We start from the raw sequence: 17,396 nt of genomic DNA, 5'->3' as shown, positions 1-17,396 counted from the left end.
TACGATGCGTTGATTGTCATTTTATACATAGCGATCCCCGAAATAAATTATCATTTAAATCGTTTTCGTCCGCAAATTTACATAACAAAGCGTGGGTGCTACGAATCGAATAAACAATAATTAAGGAAGCGAAAGTCTGTCTTTTATTATTTGATGATTGTAGGCTCATCGCAAAGCGTTGAACAGTATTTTTAACGCAGTTTAATTGGAACGTTTTCCTAACATATATTTAAAGACTAATGCTGTGATCTTTGTAAACAAATTAACATAAATGATTAACTGTTAAACAACTTCTGTTATCTTTATTTTTATTACAAGTTTTAAGAAAAAGAAGGAAATTTTACATAAAATTATGTGGATGTTTTTATTATATAAGTTATTTAAAAATTTAATTAATTACGCGAATCTTGACAGAAATAATCTATAACCATGAAAATTCTTAGTCCTTTCTAATCTATAAATAATTAAATAGTTATTTTTTTAAGGATATATTATATTGCGCTATTATATACAAGACGAAATATGATTGTTTTTATTTATGAACTAAATTTAACGCAATTGTTAGCGTTTCTGTTTAAAATACAACTTAAATAGTTAAATTTAATAAGGTTGAATATAAATAATAAACATTATATTAATAAACAATTTTATTGTTATATTTACATTACAATTCTATAGGCAGGTAACTTATTATAAAGTCTACATAGAACAGAGTATCATTGCTTATTCATAGATTTCTAATATTTACATAACATTCCCTAAAACTAAATAACGCTTACAATAAATAAACGCCACGAATAACCGTTTAGTACCAAGCCGGTAAACCTAAACAAAATGATCGCATTTCGCATTTATATTTATTATTTTAATTGCATTTATTGGATTAATAAATTAGAATGTTTGACTGTACACGGTGTCGCAAAAGAAGTCATCCATCAGATGTCACCATCCCGTTGTAACGGTGCTGCCTTTGTGTAAGGCATTTATAATATACACGGTTTCATACCTGAAACGAATCATGACAATACGGCCTCCGTGGCGAGACTTGCTGATGTGCGTACAAAATATTTCAGTTTGTTGTGTGGATGCAGAAGAAAGTGGGACCGTAGTGCGCAATATCAAAATGTATATATATGTTCTTTTGCAGCACCGCGTTTTAACAGCCTATTGTGTAATCTAATCTTATAATAATTGTTAATTTATTTAATATATCTATATTTACATACAATAATTTACAATTTATTGATATGCTTTTTAAGATTAAATATTTGTACACATTTTGTGTTAAAACGTCACAAATATTACTTGTATTTACATAACGTATAGCTTTTGTATTAGAGATCATCTGCGTGTGTTAAAAAATCACTGAACCATTATTCTTAGATGATTATGATTGAGATTTACATCGTTAACAAGTAGCGACTTTAAAAATATTCAAGATCGATTCTTATAGAGATATTGCTTTATAAATGACGAGAACTATGAACGTGTGTATGTAGTTTCGTAGATATATGGCAGGTTTTGAAATCGTGGACAGGCTCAGCTGATCTAAAGGCCACGTTGCAATCAATCTTCGGTCTCTCATCCTTTTTAAATTTTTATATATAGACTGACAATATAATCATGTTAATGTAGTTTCATTGTTATATTCTCTATCAATTTTAAGTCAAAGAACTGTTCTGCTAACATGCATTTCGAAAGCTTTAACTGAATGACACTTTTGCTGTAGTTTTTATTTAGTAAAGGAAGATTCGTTATAAATAAAGTTGTTAAAAATTACGACGTACTAAATTACAGAAGAAAATTGTAGTAAATATTATTTAAAAAATCCATTGTACTTATTAAAAAAATACTCAAACACATTTTGTTTTGAAAAATATTCGTATTTATTCGCTGCTGTACTTACGTATTCGTTGGTTTTTATTTTTCTAATTCGCTGGTTTTTCTATCTTTATTTTGAGAATATCAGGAATGCCAATTAAACATGTGCATTACCTAATGGTTATAATATAGTCTCGCATGTAGATTTGCATTACACTATCAGTATACTGGTCACAACTGGATCTGCACTGTTGTGTTTAATGATATTATAATTAGTAAAAGAAGTAATACGATTCCATATGCTTTTAACAGTTATTACGTTGATAATACAAAGGGTACTTCAGTTTATCCTGGTTGTGTTGACACTCATTATATTAGCATGTCGATATTGGCTTAAATAAATGACTAATAAATTCAACGCACTTATGAAAAAGGTTGACTAGCTGTAACTAATCACAATTTTCACCATTAGCATCCGCATATCATTATGAGCAATTTATATTAGATATCAATAATTTACAAAATAACATTACATTTGTATAACATTAAATTGACACATATGACTTAATCACTAAACTTATCATCTTGCACCGCGTATTATTTGTTGATATTTAAGTTGAATTGCGTTTGTAAAATTTATTTTTAAATTAAATATAATGTAAAATAGTAGCTGCGGCAGCCCTGAGATCGCCGCGAGAGCGTGGAGTGGCAAAGCTTGATGGGAGCTAAACGCTGTTGATTCTGCAGTCGGTTGCCAGTTGTTGTCGAGGACGGACTGCTCAATCACATTCTGCATTGTATCTAATAATTAAATTAATTGGTCAATATAACTAAGCATTTTGATTAAAAATTACAAATATACATATTTAATTACAAAATCCTTAATGGTTATATTTTAAAATTAATCTCTTCCAATATTGAACAATAAATTCATATTTTACCGTATGTCGTAACATCTGGCGTATAAAATTTTTGCTCAGCCGGTTGTAACGCCACCACGAAATCTGTATGAAATAAAGGATTATTGTTTAGTTGAAGACAAGTTAGTTAGCATTTACATAACTATAATTCATAGATTGGAATACAATCGAAGAAACGAAAATATAACGCAAAAGAAACAGTTCGCGATTAACATATTCGATTTTTATTCCAAGGTTTTGATAAAAGTTTTGCTAACATTCAAAACATCTTATTCTCGTGAAACAATAATGAAACAGAATTTACCAATTACATTGCGTTAATCTAATCAATGTCGATTGTTTACTTCTCTTGTGATTGTAATAGGCTGTGGGTCTAATATTATATACGTTTAATAACTAAAGTGAGCAAATAACGAAAATTAAAAAAAAAAAAAACATTAGCAATTTCTTAAATTATTTTAAAACTGTTGCAATATGTTTGCACACACAAATTTCTTGTTAAAATAAACGAGACAAGTGTTTACACACGTGAAGAAATATAATAGTCATAAATCGTAAGCAGCTGAACAAATAAGTATTAATATCAGCAACGCCCCTGGGCGCCTGTTGCGATGATGTCTGCTATATCAGAAAGTACTAATTTGCATATTTGCTTAATAAAATTATAAGGGGTGAATATAGATTATTTATTTGTTTAATTCTTGCTTCTATATAAATGTATAGGGTTGTTAATGGAGCTAATGCTAAGCTATTTGCTTAATCAGTCGTAAGCACACTTTCCAAAAGAGCTTTGTTGTTTCTCGAAGTTTTTTATTACTAGACATTACAGTAATTTTCATCGAAATTATTTATGTAGGTCTAAAATATAATATTTTTCAAAAAGTGTATTAGTTTCTATATAAAAACTTACGTGGCGGTGTCGTCATCTCTGTTGTTGTTGGCGCCGGCGTGGTTGTTGTTGTGGTTGTCGTGGTTGTCGTCGTCGTCGTTGTGGTTGTTGTTGTTATCTTAATTTCTGTGATTATTTTTAAAATATAAATTTCTTAATTTTTTCACATCGGATGTTTTTTTACTATATAATTTTAATTGATTAAGTTTGTGCCAGACTAATAACTTCATTAAAGTTATTGTAAAAACATTTAAAAATCTTATTATATTTTTTAATTTTTTTATGGCATAGGTTGGCGGACGAGCATATGGGTCACCTGATGGTAAGTGGTCACCACCGCCCATAGACGATGTCGTTGTAAGAAATATTAACCATTCCTTACTTCGCCAATGCGCCACTAACCTTGGCAACTAAGATGTTATGTCCCTTGTGCCTGTAGTTACACTGGTTCACTCATCATTCAAACCGGAACACAATACTGAGTACTGTTGTTTAGCGGTAGAATATCTGATGAGTGCGTGGTACCTACCCAGACGGATGAGTGAGGCTGTGTAATTACAGGTACAAGGAATAACATTATAGTTCCTATGGGTATAAACAATCATATTATTGGCGTCCTAAAGTGAAGGTATATTTTTTTTCCTTTTCTTTACTAGATTATCTAGTCTCTAATATACGTAGATAATAATTATAGTTATGTCTTTACATAACTGTCTATCTCTTACCATATAATCTTAATGTTCCTTCAGCCTTTCCTATAGTATTTGTTGAAACACACGTATACGTTCCTGTATCTTCAGTTCTAAACTCTGTGATGGTTAAGATCGTCCTCGTCTGGTACGAGGAGACACGGATTTCGTTAATTTCATGCTTACCCCTGAAACAATTAATTTCTAATAATTAAAAAACAAAGATTTGTTTTTTTTTATCTCTTGATACAGAATTAAATACAAACATTTAATGGACTTTTAACATCTAATAAAAAATAAAAATAAATAATCATATACATATATTTATTGATAATATAATAAATGTGAATTTTTGAATAATGGGTGTTTGTAGTGAAAGGATCTGAATGAAATTTAGCACAGAGAGTTAGTTAGAGGTTAGTTTTTATCTCGAAAAAACATCAAAGACTGAAACTTTGTATTGTATTTTTTTTTTGACAAACGATATGCATTTAAAACGTATTATATATATATTCACTATCATCACATCATCTCATCTCTTATTAAGATTTGACTGATGAGGTTATTGTAAGTAAAAGTTGGTTTTAACACACACATGTACATTTTTGAGGTTAGCTTGTAGAAAATGTAGTATCGTTACGACCTTTCGGGCAAATTTAAACAATCATCTCCTTAAATCGTTACGTTGAAAAAACGATATCAAAATCCCAAACTTTTGAAAATCAACTGAACCAGAAAGATTTATATTGAAGCGCATTGTTTTATATTGTATGTAATGATTAAAAAAAAAACTTAAAACAAGGTAGCTTTGTCAGTTTTTAATAAAAGCGTAGTAGATGAACAGCGTGCGCCATTTTTCACCGTCGTTTCGCATTTGGGATATTTCTCATGCCGTGTCAATATATCTCTATATTTTATTTCACGTGGATATTGTTTAATTGAAATGTACTAAAAACATGTTAATGGCTTTTTCATTCGATATAATATACACGAAATGATTAATTTTTGAACTAATTTATTCCCTAAGAAGTAACCTATTGACATTTTGTTCATGCAAAACGTGATATGGCATTATAACTTAATAATATTAATCTTTATTTACTATATACTTTATTGCGCATTGGTGTATAGGTTGCAGTAAGGACTCTGTAGTTTACTGAGGACAAAGATTACACAGCCAATTCATATTTTTCTAGGTGCACCACATACAGACATAAACTACCGAACCAATGTTATAAATACATAACTTATTTTTTAACATAATTTTGAAACAGAGTTCTTACTATACAATAGATATATAGATAAGACGATATTTATTTCGATGTATTTGGAATTAAAGTATATAATGCTTCAGACTTTGATTATGTATATTTCAGATATGAACCGATGACTAGATAATTTTTCTAAATTATATTCTCTCTGTTATCTCGAATTTGTGAATTATACCAAGATTTTTTTCAATTATCTAATTATTTTGAAAGAGGACCTTTATTCCACTCACATACCCAGAGAGTATCATTTCTTCTCCACTTTTTAACCAATAGTTGATGGCCGGGGGGTAAGCTTCCACAAGACACTGGAGCTCGGCTTGCGAACCAGTGGGAACTCCTATCATTTTTGACGATATCATTATAGAAGGTCCAACTGAAACAAAAATATTCAGTTAATAACCAATATTCTTATTGTTTTATATTACCCTTTAAATTTTTAATATATTGAAAAATTAAATTTCAGTTTAATTTGGGACAACGTTTTGATTACAAGCCAAATGTCGAACTGAAAAGTAATTGTTAAATAGTTTTCGAAAACAATATTTAGATTCTGATGATAAAATTGGAAACACCCGATATTTTATTAAAATACACAGAGTTTTTGTTAGCGTAGATTGACGTAATACATTAAATATTGAGAGAGTGTTTAAAGGTTTTTTTTGTTTATGATGCTTCGTAGAAATAAAAAACACGCGGGAATATAAAAAAATAACGTATATCATAACAATAGAAGAGTATACCAAAAATACCTTTGTAGAGATTGAATTTCATTATTTAAGGGAAAAAAAAGCTTTTCGTTAGTATTCCAAATCAAAACGGTAAATTCTGCTGCAAAGTAAAAGTCACTAGCTTTTATTTAAAAATTTCGAAGCTCAATGACAAAAAATACAGTTTTATTGAGTTGCATCAATCCAGTTTATCCAAAAGGAATAAGTTTGAAATACTTTTATTGCGTTTTTGATACGATCCAGACATATAAAATTCTCATATTGGAATGAAATTTCCTTCGCTAACTTAGAAACTTATTTAAGAATATATTTTTGAGTATAACTTGGATTAGTTTTGTACGGTTTTATTTTATTTTATACTACGTTAGATTTAGTAATTTTAAGTCGAAAATAATTGTTCTCAATAAGAAATGTCTTTGAAACATTTGTAACAAATAAAACAACATTTAAACTAAATCAATTATTCTCTGACAGACAGGCTGTCTATCCTTCTGTCACTGCCTATTTTTTCCGAATGCATTAGAAAAAAAGTTTAAATTTGGTTTACTGCAAAAACTAAATGAAAATCTTTTCAAGCAAACTCTTTACTTTGTTGTTTATTTTAGATACATTTATTTTATAATTCCATGAGATGTATATATATATATTTATTTAAAATGTCAGTCTACTTCCACAAGTGGGATTTTATTTACCACCCAGCCCTTTGTGCGTTTACAAACACTTACCAGTATGACAGTGGAATGATTGTAGATTCACTCATTCTATGTATTTTCACATGGAAAATATTTAACATAAAACATAATAAAAATATTTACATTATATATATATATATATATATATTATATATTTACATTCAAAAATATAAAGTCAGCTGTGTCGCAATAGTACTCACAGTTTACACTCAGCATTATCCGCTTGCTGACGGATGGCGGCACGTCATTGGATGCTATACACAGGTAAGCACCCATTTGTCGTCGTTCCACTTTCGTGAGATTTAGTGAAGACCCCGTGTAGATATCCACTGCATAAATGAAGTATTATGTTATATTCCGTAACTTCTAAGCATTAAAAGTAAAGGCGTATCTGGTTTTTATATCATAGTAAACATAATTAATTTCATTCAATTTTGGTCACCCCTAATAACCAACAAATAAAATGAAATTAAAATAAAATTATTATATTTTCTGAAATGTATACTGACTTTATAATGTATAGTTTATTTGGAATAAATGTGTAAAAAAACACAAGGGAAAATTCTTAACCTGAGTTAATAATAAATGTTAAATACCTTTCATCCTCAAGAATGAAAATATATTAACAATTAATTGCTTTTGTTTAATCTTCCAGGGATAAATAAGCGAAAACAGGGAATCATTTTCTCTTAACAATATACGATACTTGGAAAAGAGGAAATAAAAGGCGCTCTTGACAGAGAAATTAAAGTATAAACCGTTTTTACAAAGGAAAATTTTATATAATACTTATCCGTGAAACGGACCTGTCACAGTCATTTATAAAAATCACCCCTAATTTTATTTTTCCGTATGCTGGTATGGAAAGAATCTCATTTTATATCGAACTTTATTCCCTCACAATGTTTACGTTGTTTTTTGCAGTATATTTTACCATTGGAAGTAAATTATTTTTATCTATAAAGTTTATGCTTAAAATGTTGTCTTTTTCTGAATCGTAATCATCAATCAGTCCTCTTAATAATTTGTAGTATGTAAAGCTGTATCAATGTTGCTTCCTTAGGCGAAGGCTTGCAACTAACGATGTTGCTCGAATACATTTTGTTTGATTACATATATATGAATTTTAACATATGTGTCATTGGCCTACCTACACTGAACGCAGGATTAAGCGTATGGAAGTTAGCAATGGTTGTTAGGACCTTTGATCATATGTTAAGTTTTCTGTGTTATTTCCACTGCGCCATCACTTGATCAAATAATCTATCATTGTTTATTGTGGTAAAGAATGTTGATAATGCTAAAAATAGTAATTCTTAATTTATTGTTGTCAGTTCAGATTGATTGCCGAAACGAATTCAAAATTGTTTTGTATGCGCTTATATCTTTATTTTTTAGAATGAAAAGATAGTATCTCCATGTTTTAATAATGTAAAAGGCAAAGCCAACAGCTGACGATAATGGGACCTAATAAGTTAACCTCGTAATAAATTATCTAGGTTATATAGTATATATTATGTAGAACGTAATTATCTACTTGAAAGGTATAGTATCACCGAGTACTAAGTGACAAGGATAAAATAATGAACGTGAATTTAGGATACCTTTATAAAGCTCTCCCACTTCATTCCTCAGCTGTATGTTAGCGCCGTCTTCTCGCCTCCACAGTATTCGCGGTAAGGGCCTCCCGTCAGCTTTACACGAGATACTGACATCTGTGCCCTCTCGACCAACTACGTCCCCGCTGGTACCTTCATCTACTATGTTTGGTGGAACTATGTGACAAAATAAAATAGGTATAAATATAAATACGTAATTTGAGAATATGTATTGATATTATAATTTTACAAACATATTCAATTGTATATAGATACAAAATGGAAATATGCTTTTAATATTGTGTTGCAATGATTTACTGAAGTAACAAAAATTCCTTGTATCCTTACGCCTTAAATGAAAAAGAAATAAAATTCAATATTTTGTAAGAATATAGTCACAACAAAGGTCACGATGTTATGAAAGCAAAACTTATTTTAATCGGCGTGTGCTTCTTTCGTAACAAAAAAATAAAAATAAAATATATTTATAATTGTAAATGTCTAACTCTGTACATACATCATTTACACGAATTCGCGAGCATTACAATGTTATAAATTTTACAACGTACCTCGCTAAAAGCGATCGTCAATTTAAAATACCCATCCCCTACAAATTCATCTCGAAATCGGAATATATATTTTAATAGTTAGCTAACACCCACCTGCCTCACTTGCTGGAAGTTATAACTTAGTAATAAAAGTGTCGAGTACGGTTCACAGGAATTAAATCCTAGGACGGAGAAAAAGGTAAACCTATTCTCTTTATAATCTAATTTCAACTCCAAGAACTTGAAAGGAATTTGTATAGACAATAGTGGAGGTGTTTATAATAGATAAACAAATGAAGTTGTAATTTCTTGTACAGTCTTTGTTTGATGTTCCATTTAATAAATGGAATAATCCTATATTAAATTATTATAATTGAAAAGAGATCAGCATTTTTACCACCACAACTGACTGTTGTACATTAAATGATAATTTGTTAAAATATTTTTGGAAGTTGTAAGTTCGCAAATCTCAAACGGGCATACCTTTAATGCTTTTACCATTGACACATTAATTAAACTTTCAATTTATGACGTTTTAAGTAAATATCTTAATAACATAAGATATATCCATACAAAGTTAGAGCTTTTTAGAATGTTTGGTTAAGGAATGGTTGACCTATAAAATTAATTTTAAGTTATATTTCCCGCGTATATAACTTGATATTATAATAATTTTGATATATGCTAGTTTCTTGTGCATGTAACAAAATAGTTAGGAATAATGACATCGCATTTATAATCAACAATTTAAATAATTGACATATTTAAAACTGCCTTTATTTACTTTTTTAAACACCTATAATAATATAATCAAGTTTCGTTTTCTAAAAAAACCTTGATTAATCGGGTGGAAAGAAGAAGAGGAATGAAATTTAACTTCATTCAAAATAAACATTATTATTGTCATAATGTGATTATTCATTTTGTTATTATTTTACAACGAACAAACTAATTACAATCACGTAAGTTAGTGTAGTGTTCAGATATTTATAATAAGTCACATCGAAAACAATATGTTATATGAAATTATATCATCCTTAGATCTTAATAACGATAGACGTTTTCAGAATATCGATATTTTTCACATTTTTAATAAAGTCTCTACTACATTTATAAAAAGTAAATTTGCCTAGAGTGCACTTGCTGAAATAAAAAAAAATAAACATAATAAACTCTTTTTTTGTTTTCATTTGTATAAAGATTTTGCGGTAGATTTTTTTTTATATATATTTACAAGATACACTGCTCACAACAACAATAAGTGAAATCCCTGACTCCTGTTCTAGGCTGTAACTGTCGTACGGAAGTCAGTGCTTTGTTAAATTTTGTTATATACTGAAAAGTCAAACGTTGATTTATTTTCGTCGACCAAAATAAATGTATATATAGAGCGTAAATATGAAAACCATCAACGGATTTTAATAAAAGTTGGTTGGTTTAGGCTTATACTCCGCATAAGCACAGTCGGGGTCATTTTTCAAACTATCCTCATATTCAACTTTTATAATATGAGCCTCGTAACAATTTATTTAAAAGATATTTAGCACGATTTGTCATTTATTTGTGTTGACAATCTAGAGACATGTTTTTTACTATTATAATAATAATTTTACTGTAAAATGATATTAGGAGTTTTAAAATATTGTTTATTTTGAAGGTAATTGTGTAATTTTGCTTAATTTTCATATAAAATACTTATGACGAGGTCTTGTAATAAACCTGGGCTTATTTATCATAAACTCCGAATAAAAATCTCGAACAATATTTTTTGATATAAAATATTATACCAAGCGACGTCAAATAAAAAGCAAAATCGTGACGAAAACGGCCTTTTCATTTCCATTGTCATTATTTAATTTTAAGAAGAACATAAATATTTATACAGAGATCCTTATCCTTAGATTTATGCGTTCATTTCGGTCCAAAAAAGGGAATAAAAAGTAAATTATCCGGCCAGAATTTATTTCCGTTGGCGAGAAAAACGATTCTATGACGGCTGAAATACCGTTTACCGTTCAATGGCTATTGTTTTAAACTTCAATGCAATAAAAAATCGAATACCACAAATTATCATTACATATGTTTACAAAGGTATTCATACCTAACATTAGTAACGTTGTTAGCGATTTATATTTCAAGGATATAATTTTATTGTATTACACAGCCATTTTATATCATACAATCGGTTAAACAAAAAAATAGTTAGGTTTTATTGTTTATAACAATGATCATACGTACAACTTACAAAGCTAAGTAAAAAATTAAACCAAAGTTAAACAAATTTAAAACATTTGAAAAATATCGTTATTCTGAAAACGTCTATCGGTATTAAGATCTAAAGATGATATTAAATACACATAACATTTCGATGTGATTTATTAAAAATTTCTTAACCCTACACTAACTAACGTGATTGTAATAAGTTTATTCGTTGTAAAATCACAAAATGAATAACCTTTCTATGACAATCACAATGTTTACATTAAATAAAGTTAAATTTCTTAACAGCACCTGTTCAATTCCAGATTCCAAACAATATCCAATAATTTATTACAAAGTTAAAATCGGTTAAAGCTTTTAAAGAAATTTATTTTTAAGAAACAATGAGAAAAATTATATTTAAGTATTGTAAAAGATTTCCAACGATAAGCAACAATTCTCAATTACTACAGTTCGCTACGCTGTTCTTTGAAATAATTTTCATCAATTCATGTGCCTTCGGAAACATTTTCCAAATCTATTTTACAGAAATTGTCAATTAGACTAGCACCCATTGAAGTCGACAGCTAGAAGAGGAAGCTATTATTACAGCGTCTCATAATAAAACAATTTAGAAAAAGCTTTCAAACGATAATAACAATTTATTGTTATTAGACCAAACTCACATGAAACGCTTAAAAACTAAGCATACAAGAGCTAAAAGACTACTATAATATAAATATCAGAGAAAACTAATGCTGTTTAACTAGAACCTTTGGTTTCAGCATCGCGCTACTTCCTGGTTAATTGCTTAATTGAATTTAAAAAAAAGTGATCAGTTTTTAAGTAAGTACTAACGAGTCGGTTAGTATTTGAAGTAAGATTATGTCAATGATTACAAGAAGTTTCAAATATGTAATTAGAAAGAAAAAATAGCAATATATGTCAATATAGAAAAAATTATAGTAAGTATAAACTACATTCAATTTTTTTTTTTAATATTATTCATATTTTGACGTTTACGATTGATATTTGATGTCAATTGAATGAAAAATATTTAATTTTATAAGTTGATAAATATGGATATATTATAAAATCATGGGAAATGGAAAAAATGTTGACCAAACTATCTGCGGTCGTGCAGTTTATTTTACAACACTCGGTTTCGGATGGAAGAGCGAATAACCGCATTTATAGCGGGAAACATACTTTTTTTAAATAAAAGTTTTTATTACATTCCATGACAGTATAAAGACAACTTTAATTTCTAAACTAAGTGTACTTTATAAAAATATCTAGAATGCAGATATGATATATCAAAACTTAATTAATTTTAAATGGTAACCATAATTTTATAGGAATGTAGTTGTTTTATTAATGAAACCCAACAGTTAAGTCGGCCAATACAAACTCAAGACAACAATTAGTTCAGCCAATGAGGTGCATTGTACATCAGTACAATGCACCTCATTACTAAAAACATTTATATTTACTTATTACATTACAAAAAATACGTCAAACGCTGATGCGTTTGACGTATTTTTTGTGTTTTAAAAAAATCACAAAAATTAACTTTTCTTTAGTTTATAAATTGAGAGTATAGGCTAGGCAGTGTGATTTAGAACTACACATAAAAACGCAAAATGAATCGTAAATATTGTATGGGAAATGAAATAACATGGATATACATGCTACATTAAAAATACTCGGACTACCACACTATACAATTTCACTCAGTAAACTGCACAGCACTTTATCGTTTTAATCAAAACGGCAAATTCTACGTGAAAACAGACACTATTCCTATTTATAAAGTCCATCGATACACTATTGTGCGATTTTGTGATTTAATCATTGCATAGTGACAAGCTCCTCTACAACGATTAATGGATACATTTCATTGTTCATCAGTACAATGAATAATATTCAATGGAATATTCGATTCCGGTATTGTACTTAATATTGAACAATATCGAGTTAATTATGGATACGCCATTACAGAATCAATTATCTTGTTTCGTGAATTTGGATAACATGGTAACAATATAAGAATAAATAAGATTTTTAATTCCTCGAAGAATTTAAAACTGAACACGAAACCTCTTCAGGTTCGGGAACTCGTTATTTTTTTATTTGAAATTATTAGGGAGTTTCAGCCATCTGATGGTAAGATGCTATGGTTCAGAGACATTGGTTCACATTACACATTAACAGCCTGTAAATTTTCCATGGCTGGGCTAAGGCCTCCTCTCCCTTTGAGGGAAAGTTTAGAGCATATTCCACCACGCTGCTTCAATGCAAGTCGGTGGAATACACATGTGGCAGAATTTCGTTGAAATTAGACACATGCAGGTTTTCCTTCATCGCCGAGCACGAGATGAATTATAAACACAAATTAAGTGGTGCTTGCCTGGGCTTGAACCCGAAATCATCGGTTAAGATGCACGCGTTCTAACCACTGGGCCATCTCGGCTCTTGGATTTTTGTATTCTTGGACATTGGATCATTACGAAAAATTAACTCAAATTTTAAATTATACTTTATTTAAGCACCTTTGAATCGTTATGTTACAGGATTATATCGAACGTAAAACTGAACCGGTTCGGAAAATTCTACCGAGAAGAACCAAATAAAAAATCAGTATTTACTCTGTTTTATGAAATGTATTTATTGCATATAAAATTTTTTATCCTACCTATAAAGTTATGAAAACATACTCACTTATGTTATCTAACTTTGTATTTTCACTAATTTTGTATTTTAGCCTTAATTTATTGCTTGATTTTAAGATTACAATTAGTTAAATAACAGTCAAAATTAATTTATATTTTCATGTGCCACTAACCTTATTGTTGTCATGTCCCTCGTGCCTGTAATTACACTGGCGAACTAACCTTCAAATCGGATTATATAATACAAGGTATTTTGTATCTGTTAGTTTGATGGTAGAATAACTCATTATTATGAGTATTCTGTATAAAGCCCAATCAGAAAAATGAATGAATTAATTCAAATACCGTTGATCGTTAATCGTTTTTTTAATTGAAATTATGTCTCAAGTTGAGATTTTTCTTGAAATCTTATCAGAGATTCGAATTTGGAATAATTATTTTAAGCTATAAATAAATATATTCTCGTAGCATACAATAACTGAGGATTTGTGTCAATTTCATGTGAATGATATGCACAATATCTAGCTCTGAAATTGTCGATATCTACATTATTAATATCGTATTTGATTTATAACTCAGATGCGGCGCCTGGAAAACGAGCTAGAAGTCTCGTGACTGGAAATATTTAGTGATATTTGAAATTATATCGTGCGTGTTGTAAGAGCTGCAGTGCTACTCTGACATACGAACTGCGATCAGTATAGCGTATCTCAGTGATACACTGTTTTTATCTTTTAATTAATTTAAAAGAGGTATATAGATAACAGGTCGGTCTCTTGGTGTTAAGTGGTCATTAGCAATGTAAGTAATATCAACCATCCCTTACGTAGTGATTGTGCTATTGATGCTAATTATGATAACATGTCCCCTGTGCTCGTAGTTACACTGCCTCATTTACCGTTCACATCTGAATACAACATTACAAAATAGTATGCATGTATCCTTTAATTCTGCTTCTAAAAAACAGGTTTTTATAACTTACTGGTTCTCAACCTTGTACATTAGAATGTAAGAAAGAAATTAATAAACTTATTATTATATGACATACTGAGTTAGTTGAGTGTTAAGATTGTGTGTAATGAATAGCCCTTTTTATTTTTTTAGTCTAGTGGCTATACATAGGGCCGCAGATTCCAAGGCCCTGGATTCAAACAGGTCAGGCCGATTAAAAGTTATTAGGTTTTTCTATCGAAAAATTATCCTGAAGTTTGTACACTCCCGTGCCTTGGAAATTGAGTAAAGCCGTTGGTGCTACGCCTGAACTCTTTCCGGTCGAGTCGGATTCACTCATCAGATTACGAGAGTGAGGGAATAGAGAACGCACCTGTGTTTTTGCCCACACTTGTGCACTATAATATGTACTGCACAGTTGTTTAGGTTCTCTTAGAATTGGCGGCCGTGCCTGAAATTGGTCAGGTCGACATCGTCAGCCCAATTTTTAATGATATAACATATAAATACATACGTAGTAATCAGAAGACGTTATTAACCTTTTTTATTTTGTTGCCTCTACCATATTCTTCCCTTGCCTGATATCCAGTACAAAAAAACAAAGATAAACAAAAGTGATTAAACTCATGTGTACTCTTCAATAATTTTCCAGTCGAGTTTTTAATTTTTTGCCACATCATCGTAGTGACAAACGGAAACTATGATCAACCGTCAACTGAGTGTATTCCAATAATACTGGCAATCGATGCGATGACACTTGCCTTTTATGAGGCTATTGTACCAATGACTACGATTAGAGTGGCAGCTCTATGCCAGATAAGCACTTGAAAAGCGTATACGCTGTTGTATGAAGGACTTTGCTTATGGCTTTCGGTATGAGAATCTTTTTAAGCTATTGCCTATTTAAAGTTATTTTAAGCATTTTTTAAAAACTAAAATTATTTAAATTCAAGTAATAATAACGGTTTTGCCTCTCATGTGGAATACCGAGAGTATGATTTATTTTTGCATTCAATTGCATAATTTGCTCTATGTGCCTGAACACAACACTATACCAAAGCACAATTAGATGATAGCTGAAGCATGAGATAACTGATTGTTAGTTACATAACACTATTGAATAGTGCAGTACCATCGCTGTGTGTATTGTTAAAGTAATTGTAGCCTGGTCTGCTTGCTTAATAATTGCTAATTACAGTAGTAACCTTATATACTAGGTACTCCTCTCTTCGTGAAGTTTAGAGCTTATTGTATCAATGTGTGTTACCGGTAGATTTTCATGCATAGATCCAATTTTGTATACGATATTTTTTCATCGCTAAGCATAAGATAAATTTGTAACACATAAAGACTTAAAAGTCTTTAAGCCCAAAAATGCTCTGTTAATATTCACGTGCACTAAGCTGAGATTGCTTAGTTGCTAGAACATGCAAATCCAGACACATATACTAGAATCACTGATCACTTTTAATGCTGAATTCAGATATATTATATAAAAATGTGTTGAATTATATTTGATTATAAAAAAAATGACCAGTTCTAGAGCAATCGAATTGAACCTTTATTTTGAAGCTCTCTAACCAAAACTTTAAATATAAACACTTATATAAGTGGCTGCACTTATATACATTCTAGTATCACTAGATTCAATTACTGAGCATTAAAAAAAATCTTACCTAGAACATCAACACATCCTATCTGTTTCTTCATGGTGCTTGTGTTGATCTGGCACATGTAACAACCTCGATCTTCAACCTTCAGTGGTCGGATGTGCAGCTGCCAGGAGTCTGGAGAATCGTTGGTGACAGCATAGCGAGAACTGTGCGTCACGAGTCGCGTGTGTAATGTGAGTATTGTCTGGTCGTCAGCTCTTATCCATGCAACCTAAAATAAGTTATTATTGTAGTCATATTTACTTCTCATTTTTCGTTATATACATTAAATAGTCTACTTATTGTGAAAGCCTATTAATTGAGAAAATACATATATCTGTCGCATCCGGTCAAGCGTACAGACACTCAACGGAACGAAAAGCGCGCCTACGGTTGTGAACTTGACTTCGATGTGGTTCGTTGCTAACTTTAGCGTGCTTTCGACAAAGTCGTGAAGGCATCGCTCGGGTCGAGGCAGATGACTTACTGCAACGTATTAGCGAATGAGGTCACGGAACTGTCCTACCGTTCCTGAAGTGCTGAGTATTATCATTCTTATTTTAATTACTTTGTGTGTTAACACTGTTAGGCAGTGAAATTAAATATTAACTACGTGTTCCTTGTATTATTTTCACGATTACCCACTGTACGCCCACACGATGAAAAATAATAGTGACAATACATCTGATGACCCCCGACATATCTTTAATCTATGACTTATGGGGTTAAGTTTGTTACTGGTAAAAACGTGAATATCAACTAGCCA

The 17,396-nt window shown here is 30.3% G+C and overlaps 1 protein-coding gene across 2 annotated transcripts in view; it reads right to left on the bottom strand.

Moving 5' to 3' along the window:
• Window positions 1-2,189: 2,189 nt before the first annotated feature.
• The window catches only part of LOC113398771 (lachesin-like), a 68,622-nt gene continuing 53,415 nt past the window's right edge, over window positions 2,190-17,396 (bottom strand). For both annotated transcript variants that reach the window (XM_026637658.2, XM_064216851.1), the window contains 8 exons: window positions 16,655-16,862; window positions 8,615-8,785; window positions 7,211-7,339; window positions 5,825-5,963; window positions 4,356-4,507; window positions 3,652-3,756; window positions 2,763-2,825; window positions 2,190-2,622 (listed from right to left, as the gene is read on the bottom strand). In XM_026637658.2, the coding sequence (XP_026493443.1) occupies window positions 2,402-2,622; window positions 2,763-2,825; window positions 3,652-3,756; window positions 4,356-4,507; window positions 5,825-5,963; window positions 7,211-7,339; window positions 8,615-8,785; window positions 16,655-16,862 (1,188 nt within the window). In that variant the 3' untranslated portion in view covers window positions 2,190-2,401. The remainder of the gene's footprint in view (window positions 2,623-2,762; window positions 2,826-3,651; window positions 3,757-4,355; window positions 4,508-5,824; window positions 5,964-7,210; window positions 7,340-8,614; window positions 8,786-16,654; window positions 16,863-17,396) is intronic.

The sequence above is a fragment of the Vanessa tameamea genome, chromosome 14 (assembly GCF_037043105.1).
Source record: "Vanessa tameamea isolate UH-Manoa-2023 chromosome 14, ilVanTame1 primary haplotype, whole genome shotgun sequence".
Lineage (NCBI taxonomy): Eukaryota > Metazoa > Arthropoda > Insecta > Lepidoptera > Nymphalidae > Vanessa > Vanessa tameamea.
The sequence above is the reverse complement of the archived record's forward strand: the minus strand, read 5'-3'. Positions and strand labels throughout refer to the sequence as shown.